Source organism: Montipora capricornis, chromosome 11 (assembly GCF_036669925.1).
Source record: "Montipora capricornis isolate CH-2021 chromosome 11, ASM3666992v2, whole genome shotgun sequence".
NCBI classification, from domain to species: Eukaryota; Metazoa; Cnidaria; class Anthozoa; order Scleractinia; family Acroporidae; genus Montipora; species Montipora capricornis.
The window spans coordinates 27,768,673-27,778,672 of NC_090893.1; the positions used below are offsets into that span (position 1 = coordinate 27,768,673).

Genomic DNA, 10,000 nt, shown 5'->3' on the forward strand with positions numbered 1-10,000 from the left:
GACTGAAACAAGAATATACTCGAATGTAACTGAAATGGACGCAACTATTGAAAGTGATACAAGTCAAAACACTAATTCTTTAATAAGCAGCGGGTACCTGATTGAGAACTACTCTGAAGATGACAGCGACAAAGAAAATAACTCCACAAACAAATGGACGCTATATTGGAATCTTCTGAAGACAAAGTAAAAACATTTGCACAGCGAACAAATGGCCTCACGCGCGCTTGTACCATTTTCACCGCGAACAAATAGCCTCCCGCTCAGTGTACCATTGACTACGGAGATAAGTTTTTTGTCTATTACGTTTTTTTCTTTTTCATTGTGAAACAGTTTGTTTCTTGTAATGGTCTAGCTTATATCCTTTGTTCAACAAGACGCTTCCTTAAGCGTTTACTCGGAATACCATATGGCGCAGAAGTAGGGTGATACATTTTGGAAGAGGTAGTTTTTTAATTTGCCAAGTACGAAACAAAACAAGTAAATGTTTCTGCAGCCAGTTGCTCATTTACTATAACGCGGATAATGTACCGGTGAACATCGCTTAATGTTTACAATTGCAAATAAAATTCATCATGGGGAAAGGAACCCCCTTTCAGACCGGGTCCATGGATCTGACCCCTATTTTTTTATTTAATTATTTTTGTTTGCGTTTTTGCTGAAAAGTGTCCCAAAGCATGTTAATGAGCTTTTTAACCTTAGGAAAGACGATTTCGGCTAATTTGCTTCACTTTTCTTCCACACTGATAAAAAATTACTTGAACTTTAAATAAAATATTATGCGCTCCAGGGAAGAATGGAAGTAGGCTGTGTACAGAAGCCCACTCTCCGAATTTACAGTAAGTAATCGTGTTTCGGAATAATTTTACAAAAATTAATGAGTGATCTACGGTGACCAAAATTTGCGTGGCTCATATTTCTTTGGAGCTAAATTTTCAAAACGGTAGTAAATGAGGCAGATTCTAAAAGTGCATTAAAGAGCGTCTCTGATAGTTTTAAGATTCCTTGTCTTTATAGCATAGAAGCACTCTTTAAAGGAGGGATGCCTTTGCAAGGCTTCCAACCGGGTACGGCTCTGATCTTCAGAGCAGCCCCGATCGTTGCCAATGAGCTGTTTATATTTTCCTCGATATGTACACATCTCAAACCTTCCAGGGCAACACGCTTTGTAGATTGTTCTTGAAAATGGCTAGGCTGGTCCGAGCAAGGCATTGAGATTATATTGACTGGTAAGGGGATAGCCGGGGACGTTTTCAAGTGAGCAATCTTTTGAATCGTGCCATATTCACCTCGTGAAGATTCGTCAGTAGCGCTTTCGTCTCTTCAGCGCTGACAAACAATTCCTACAAATGTATGTAGAATCGATTTCCACTTTACACTCCATAGATAACAATTCCGCTCGTACTTTAAAAGAAAAACCTCTTTGACCATCAAAAAGATTTTCATTCGAATTTTTTACCATGCACAAAGTACAAACGAACTCATCGTCAAATCTCTCACGGTGTTGATGAGGAAGGATAAAAAAGAAAGCCAATCATGCAAAACTCGTTGTTTCAATGATGTAATGATCGAGGGGAAAAAACCAATCAAATCATTTTCCACACATTCCAGGAAAAATCACGAGGTATTAAACACGATTATCAACGGTAAATCACAGACGCTCTTCTCAGGTTTTTTGTCGGGGATTGGGCAGCTGTGCACAGGCTAGAATGGAAGGGGCCATTTGGATTTTACTTAACCCATGAATGGGATCAAAGACACCAACCCACATCATTTTCCAGTGTGAAAATCTATTTAATTTAGGAGATATGGTTTTATAATCAATCACTCTGATGAAGACAATATAATGAAATGAAATAATCATTGTAAATAGCTTACTACATCATACATTTATTCAATTTATTATACTGGTAATATTATAAATAACAAATAAATCTTTTTAAATATAGATTTATCTTAATTTCATGGACACGAAACTGATTAGCTTTTTTCCAAAACAGGAAAGAACTTTCTTTATATATTATTCTAGAAAGAGCTTACACTTACTAGGGTTGTACCTGCCTGGAAAATTTCGATTCGCTTCGCAAAATAGTAATTTTGGTCAGATTACTATTTTGCCAAATCGATCAAAAATTTCCGGCAGGTACAACCCTAACCATTAACCAACGCTAACATTAGGCCTAAAAACTTTTGTTTAGGCCTAAGGTTAGCTTAATGAATGTTTAGGCTTCTTTCTGTATTTCTGTTCGTTTTGTTTCGTTTCACAAATTAGTGTAAGCCCTAATAAAGGTCATCTGATGTATCCAACAATGGACTCCCAAATTAGCCAGCCCCAACATGAACATTACATATAAACATTAACATATTTTATAACAATAAAATATCAGTGATAAATGAACAGACATTGTTATTGTTCTCTTTGGGTAATGTAATCATTGTTAGTAATGACAAAATGAAACAATTTGTAACTGATACCCAATCTAAACATTGTCACAAAGTGAACACATCCCCTTTGTCACGAAATCGTCCTTTCTGAGGCTAAAAAGCTCATTAAGTTCTGCTTTGGGACACTTTTTAGCAAGAAAATAATGATACTTAGGGGTCCATAGACCGGGTTTATGGGTGGAAATAACGTGGGCCTTATGTCTATTTTTTTAGCGTGTAGCGTGACATCAAATAAACTGATTTCAAGTGAAAGCAGCCGGTGAGGCAAAAGGCGCGTGGAACACTAGTGTAGCAACACAGAAAACATGTGAAAAACTATTCTTGTAATTAAGTCTTAATATCGGTAAGTAAAACCGGTATCCAGCTGCAAAGGTTCCAGATTAACAGTGTTGTGAATGATGCGGCCTGTGACCTCCAGCTCTAGGTAGCTAATATGAAGATCGTGAAACTATCAATTGATTTAAAGAAGAAATAGACATCGGCGGCGGATGATGTTCGTACAAAGAACACCTGGGACAGAAAGAAACTAAGAAATTCGACCATTCATAACATACCGCTGCTGGAAGTTCTGTACTGGCGATTTCGTCATGCGGTCAACAGGCAAGATTAGATTAAATATGTCATTCATAACATTCCAGAAGGCTGAATCCAGCATTTTCACATTTTAGCTGCATCGCATTGCGTCATTTGCCCTCTCGTGGAAGTTGAGCTTTGAATCAGCAAACGAAATAAAATGAGTCACACTGAAGCCCCAAAATAGAACCCATCATTTGGTTGCTCCACTGCAGGTTATAAATTCGATTTTCATCGAATTCTGTAGGACGAGAGGCTGTTTCAAGTCTTTCGCTATCGGTAATCTTCTAACTCGCGGCGGTGTTTAATTTATTTGTTACTGATGCAGTTGTTTTGTCGCAGAGGGAGGTCAAATATATTGCTCAAAGGGATGTAGCACATTGCTTTTTAACCAATGAAATCACCGCCTCGTAATTCTATTGTCCATTTGCTGCACAGAAAACTAAATTCTGCACAGATTATAACTCGGATACCTTTCAGGTATTCCGAGTAAATAGCCATATTAGCGATCGTGTTCACTGCCATCTTGTGTGTATAGTTCTGTTCTAGTTTCACAAGATTTGATGTCATCAGCGGAAAATGTGATCACCTCTTTAGAAAATAACTTTGATGTAGTTTGGAAGGCTGTACAGTTATTTGATTCTCAATGAAAATAAAGACTTCATTCCGAAGGAGAAATACAGGTCTCGATGAGCAAAAGTTGTTTACTTTTGTTTTGATTTGCGTGAGCATCGACATAGCCGTGCCTGAGAACCAAGCAGAATTACAGAGGAAAGGCTGAGACGTCTATTTTATAACAGCAGAAAAAGGAGGAAACTTGCAGGAACGTATTTGGGTAACAACGTACCGAGGTCATCCACATTTCATCGTATTACTAGCAAGGGAGATCACTTCCTCGTAAACACAACAAAAATATCTACCTCAGGTATGCGTTTAAATCTAAGCACGTGGTACAGTGTATGTACCACTATTCCAAAAAGCGTGGATGAACAGGTAAATGTAAAATGAAACTTAAATTTATGCAGAAATCAGGAATACCCGGTATGATTTGTAAAAGAATGTTTTGTTTTCTCAGAAACGTATCTGTTTTGATTTAGGGTGAACTATTTACACAGCGAGTTAGAGTGCATGGCCAATCGAAACAGAGTGTGTAATTGGAAATCTAAACATCTACGAGATACAAAAACAAACTTGTCAACACGTAAACCTAAAATATTCCAAATCATAATGCTGGCAAACACAAAGGCGAAAGAAATGGATTATGCATAGGACGTTTTGAATATCTGAATGATTTTGGGTTAGATGAAAGCGATATATTGTTAAAAATTCCCAAGTTATCCCTTTTCGTGTTAATTAGTAATGCAAACAAGTCTTAGTAATAAATTGGATTAACGAGGAACCAGTGATTGTAAAGCTAGTAATTGCCATGGTTCGTATGTAACACGTAATCATGAGACGATTCACGGAAAACGGAATTTGGACTGTTATGCAGGGGTAAGTATTTGAAGGTAAAATAGGTATTTGTAGACTTTATTCTTCGATGTATTATGCACATAAACGAGTATATGTTTTTCCCTTTAAATGAGATTTTACTGCCCTATCAGTAAAATACGATTAATGACACGTGACCGTACTCGCGTTCTTTGTAGTCGGCCGTTGAAGGTCATAAAATCAACGGTTTTGTTGTAATTAAAACGAGGACATAAAGACTTTGTTCCCAGATCTCAGATTATAACGTACACCTGCATTGGCCAAATCTGTTAAAGCCTCATTCATTATTGCTAAAGAGCACGTGTAATGCCTACCTGCTACATAGTAGAACCAGTGCAACTGGCTCCTTTTAATAGACAGAGTCTAGCTATTAAAGCCTCAGTCAGCCGTCCAAGGTTCACCTGGCAGTTTGTCTTCTATAGTAAACCAACTAGCTGTTTGCAATTTGTTAAAGTTTTTCCCCTCCCTCCCTTTGGGGATGGGTTGGAGATATCGCTTTGCCTTCATTAAAGGGGCTAGGTCACGCAATTTTAGGCAATTTCAGCATTGATCAAATGGTCATAGAATTAACTGAAATAACAAAATAACGGCTCAAAACTATAGAAGAACTCAAACAAAACACAGGAAAGCTAAGAAGGGACAAGCATGGACAAAACTGGGGAGGATTGAAGTGGATTGAATTCGGGTAAATTTGAAAAACGTCGGCCCACCTTTTTTCAAATTTATATCAGTTTATATCAAAATGTCATTTAAACAGCTGGAAAATCATTCTCAATTGTTATGTGGCAGTGATTTTGCAAATGAAAGACTCTTGCTCTGCCAATTTGACGTTTAGAGCTCATAACTAACAATTTTAAACAAAATTACCTAAAACAGCGTTACCTAGCCCCTTTAAAATTGGGTCCTCTCCTGTACGGTGACTTCCACCGAGCTTGGCTGCGAGTATTTAAATTACAACAAATGGTATATTTTAAATCTTTGATTCTCGTGCTATGGATTCATTTGGCATGGCCTCAAGGAACCTTTGCACTTCTGGAAGTATTTTCAAGTGTCGAGATATAGTGCTCATCTTCAAGTGTCGCGCACGTGACAAAGTGACCTTTCACGCCGGGTCAGCGGGCGCCAGAAATCGGCATCGAATTGTCTTCAAATATGGCGCCTAAATCGAAAATTGCCGGGAGGAGACTGGTACCTAGCTTTCTCTACTATATAAACAGACTCCTCCTGCATGCTGGGATACCTAAAAGGCCAGATGGCGTGTTTCTTTGCATAGCTGAAGCATTGAGCTTTCTGTTGGTACCAAACACACCGTATAAACAGCTGATAAACTAAGGCATAGAAGGTAGTTGGGAAGGATTGTTGTGAACCATCAAACGGCGTTCAACTTTCTGATGTTTAATTGCTTGGAAAGGATTGAATGCCTTGCGCTCATCAGCTTTTATTTCATCTTCCAAGGGTCCTTTGGTAACCAGGTAAGAATCGTATGATTTTTGTTTTCCCGAATTTCTCCTCGTTTGTAAGATATAGGACTGAAAATGCGCCGGATTTTTGTAGGCAATACCAGCCATGCCTTATTCGAAGACCCAACGGTTTGATCTTGGGAGCTTCATGAAAACACGTAAAGAGATGAGGCAGAAAGCAGTGGAAGAGAGCAGGGCGATGAAAACGGAACTCAGCACAATTAACAGACAAATTAACCGACTAAAATCAAAGGTTTGTGCATTAAATGTGTTTTTGATAATTTACCCCACTGATTGTATACCACGATCGAACGACACTCTGTTTGCAGGGTAGTTTACGGGTTATTTGGATTTTTTAACGTTACTTTTAATATGTTGCTTGGATTTAATTTATGGTCCTCTCACATATCGTTCACAGTTGCACGAGTAAGCCTATTTTTTCTTACATTGAAGGTTAATGATGCAAGGGGAGTGCTGTGCGATATTACAAATCAAAATAAAAGTGTCCAGGTTGGTCACCTATTGATGCTAAGCTAGTGGTTGTGGAGTGGGATGGAGTGGGGGAGGGGCGAGGGTGTATTTAATTTATGTATTTATTTATTCTTTAATTCATCTATTCATTGAGTTATTTTATTTTTCTCTTCTTTTCTTTGATTTTTTTATATTTTCTTTGACTTTTTATTTTAGTTCGTAATTGATGGGTATCCTATGGCTTATGCATTGCCCTTATTTACAGCCTGGGACATGTACATCACCTCCTGGTGGTCGCACACGAACTCCAACTTGTCTGGTGGAAGGGAAGTCAAACTTACCAGTGAGAACAGCCACTAAGAGACGACATGAGACAATGGTGGCAGCGTCAGGAATTCATGGTGGTTCCGAAAACAACCCAAAGCCTGCTTTAGATGGGTTATTTGACACGTTAAACAAGCGCTGTAAATTAGAGTGTATGAAAGAGTATGTTTTAAGTAATGAGCAGTTGACAGACAAAGTAGTGTCTACTGCATACAAGAATAAAAGAAGACCTTTTGAAAACTCAGCCATAAATGTTACAAGAAGTATTGCTACATTTTACAGCAATGGTATTATGGGTAAAAGGAAATATCAGGCTGTGCGAATGGCTCTCTCAATGAAGAAGAGCGAGAGAACATCCAAAAAAAAGTCTAGTATTTGTGTGATGCCTAAATGCCCCATTCCAAAGTTGATTACTTACAATAATCTTGTGAGCAAAATTAACAACATTGATATTGGGAATGTGTTTTCAGTTCAGGATTATTTTGAGGAAGCTACTGAAGATGATATGGTGCGTGGGTGTTTTCGAAAATTAGAAGAGTTTCTGCCACGCCTTGCACAATTTTACTTGAGGAAGGGTGGGAAAGAGTCTCTGAAGTGGTTTGGCAATGCTGAGGGAACATTCCTTGTTGCCCTTGGGGGAGATGGGTGCCCTTTCGGAAAAAATGAAAGTGCATGCACCTTTTTAGTAAGCTTCTTAAATGTTGGCAAGAGAGTTGCTTCCAACAATGACAACTTCATTATATTTGGTGCTAATTGCGAAGAATCTTGTTTGACTGTGAAGAAGTATGTGCAGTTTCTATGTCAAGAAGTTATTGACTTGCAAGGAAAAGTTTTTGAAATAGAGGGTCTCAAGGTTTCTTTTAAGTTTGAAGAAGTACCAAATGATATGAAAATGCTAGCTATGTTGGGGGGTGAGCTTTCCAACAGTGCAAAGTTTTTTTCCTCTTTCGCTAATGTATCCAAAGACAATTGTTCAGATTTAAAGGGTACATTTGGAAATAACGGTAAGACCATGTGGCGTCCTTGGAAGTATGAAGAAAGGACCGCATTTGCTAATAAAGTTGACAAATTTAAGAAGTCCTTGACAACAAAACAACTCAAAGAAAAACAATTTCGTAATAAGGTTACAGAATTTATTTCTCGGAATAAAAGTCGCCAGGAATTTGTACCTCTCATTGGCAAATTGATAGATAAAGCTCATGTGGAACCCCTCCATGTAAAGAATAATGCATGGCAGTATTTTTTTAAGGGTGTCTTAAAAGAGGCTATTGCCAAATCAAATCTGCCCGAGACATGCAAAAAGTTCCTTGATGTCCCGAGAGATAGCCCTTTCTCGCATATTGTCACTGCCCTGAAGTTTGAAGTGAAAGCTAAATGCCTTGCTAGAAAGGTTATGAAGTGGTATGATGAAACACAGGGCAATGGTCAAGATTTGCAATACCGCTTTACAGGGAAAGAATCCAGACTGTTTTGCCATAATTTTATGCGGTTAATAAAGTGGCTAAGTAATGAGAAAGATTCTAGACTTCAGAGACAAACAGTTTTGACATATGCATACGTCGGGCTGAGACTGAGAGATTGTGTGTCCATTTTTAATAGGTTTGACATCACAGCTGAACAGCTGAGTCAATTGACTGTAGTTGCAAGGGAATACTTTCGTTGTAATGCTTTATTTCTGCCATCATCCATAAATCCAACTGTTTGGACCATTGGGCACATAATACCCAGCCATACACAAGATGTGTACAGCAAATATGGGCAGGGTCTTGGAACTGTGACCATGGAAGGGAGGGAGGCAAAACACATAGCATTAAAGAAGCTCAGTGAGAATACAACTTTTCAGAGACGGTGGCCTGAAATTTTTAAACATGAATTTGTCATGTTGATTTGGCTTTCAGAACAGGGATTTGAGCCAAATACATACAAACATAATGCTGTTTACATTCCAGGTAGGGTTTTTGATGATAACAGGTACTGTTATTGTAATCTTGAAAAAGCAGATCCTAGGGAAAGCCAGTGTACTTTTTGTGGTGACCCCTTGATGGACGTGATTCAAAAAAGTATTGACCAAGGAAGAGTTCTGTCACAACTGATACGTTGATTTACTGCATGCATTTTACATGGGTAGTGCATCCGATTATGTTAAGAAAGGCTTATCACCTAATAGGGCCTTTCTCCAGGCACGGATCCAGACTGGTTTCACCATTTTACAGAGATCAGTCAAATGGTTAAAAAAAATTACACAAAATCGAGGGACAGCAATTTAGCGAGTGAAAATCTAAAATATATATCAGCACCTAGCGTCTAGGAAAATGGTTAAGGTTTTTTCCTGGATCTGTGCCTGGTCTCTTGACCTTTGACAATTCTCCCAAATGCAGTGTCAAAGTGCCATGAAATTTACATAACCCACATTCTCTAAGTTGGACTGCTTTAAATGTCCCATGTTCTCTTTTAGTAAGAGGAACATTTCCTTTAAACATGAGTTGTCACCAAGTTATGGATTGCATTTTATTAAAACACTTCTTGTTAGTGCATCTTTAACGCTTGTTACTTCCATGTGGATATCACTGTAACAAACAAACATTAAAATCAACTGTTTCGGTAATAATACAGTCTGGTCAGTAGTATATTTATGCAGGAAAAAGAACAAAGGGTGGAGAAATGTTAAGTCATTTCGCGTACTTAGGTGGCATAATCTGTAGAATTTGTTCATGAATTACTGACCATAGATGATCCATCAAGGTGAAAATAAAATCCTGTGGGTGTGCCCGGGAACTGGTAAAAGCAAGAACTGAACCATTCACCTGTGTTTAAGTTTTTTGTCACTTAGCAAAACTACACAGAAAGACCTTCAGCTTTATTCAGTTTCAGTGAGTATTATTAAGCTACACAGCATATTGCATCCTCAAGCTTGAAATGAATATCCGTGTTCATTGGTGAATATATAATGACACTTGACGACCACATGTTGCTTCCTCTTCATATATGTCAAAAGAAAAGGTTTAACAGTGCTGACCACAATCTTAGCATCTCCTTTCCTGGGCGCTTTAGTTTGCTTACAGAGGTAGGACATGACAGATTCTCGGGATATTTTACACAACTTTGAAAAATCCCGCAACAGTCGGGTCTCCTCAGAGTAGGAAATTGTATATGCCGCATTTGTTTCTGAATGTGATACTCCAAACGCAGAGGGAGCCTTTTTAACAACTTCCATCATAAAACGAAAAATTCCTTCA

At 38.2% G+C, this 10,000-nt stretch overlaps 2 protein-coding genes and 1 long non-coding RNA gene across 3 annotated transcripts in view; 2 read left to right on the forward strand and 1 right to left on the reverse strand.

Moving 5' to 3' along the window:
• The window catches only part of LOC138024472 (uncharacterized), a 15,420-nt gene extending 11,954 nt beyond the window's left edge, over nt 1-3,466 (reverse strand). The window contains exon 1 of the long non-coding RNA XR_011127015.1: nt 3,000-3,466. This is a non-coding gene — a long non-coding RNA (uncharacterized lncRNA). The remainder of the gene's footprint in view (nt 1-2,999) is intronic.
• Nucleotides 3,467-5,764: 2,298 nt separating this feature from the next.
• On the forward strand, nt 5,765-7,601 carry LOC138023290 (uncharacterized). Its single transcript, XM_068870305.1, has 5 exons — nt 5,765-5,981; nt 6,064-6,222; nt 6,423-6,479; nt 6,706-7,547; nt 7,589-7,601. The coding sequence occupies exons 1-5, from the start codon at nt 5,901-5,903 to the stop codon at nt 7,599-7,601; spliced, it is 1,152 nt and encodes a 383-aa protein (XP_068726406.1). The 5' UTR covers nt 5,765-5,900.
• A 49-nt stretch (nt 7,602-7,650) lies between these two features.
• Nucleotides 7,651-10,000, forward strand: part of LOC138023638 (uncharacterized) — a 2,641-nt gene continuing 291 nt past the window's right edge. The window contains exon 1 of the mRNA XM_068870680.1: nt 7,651-10,000. This exon is cut by the window's right edge and continues 291 nt beyond it. Within this exon, the coding sequence (XP_068726781.1) occupies nt 7,651-8,865 (1,215 nt within the window). The 3' untranslated portion in view covers nt 8,866-10,000.

Bases quoted from the DNA above. Each gene is read 5' to 3' on its own strand.
- LOC138023290 (XM_068870305.1), top strand. From the start codon at position 5,901: ATGTTTAATTGCTTGGAAAGGATTGAATGCCTTGCGCTCATCAGCTTT. The intron at 5,982-6,063 runs GTAAGAATCGTA...GGATTTTTGTAG, and splicing joins AAGGGTCCTTTGGTAACCAG to GCAATACCAGCCATGCCTTA. The intron at 6,223-6,422 runs GTTTGTGCATTA...CTTACATTGAAG, and splicing joins TTAACCGACTAAAATCAAAG to GTTAATGATGCAAGGGGAGT.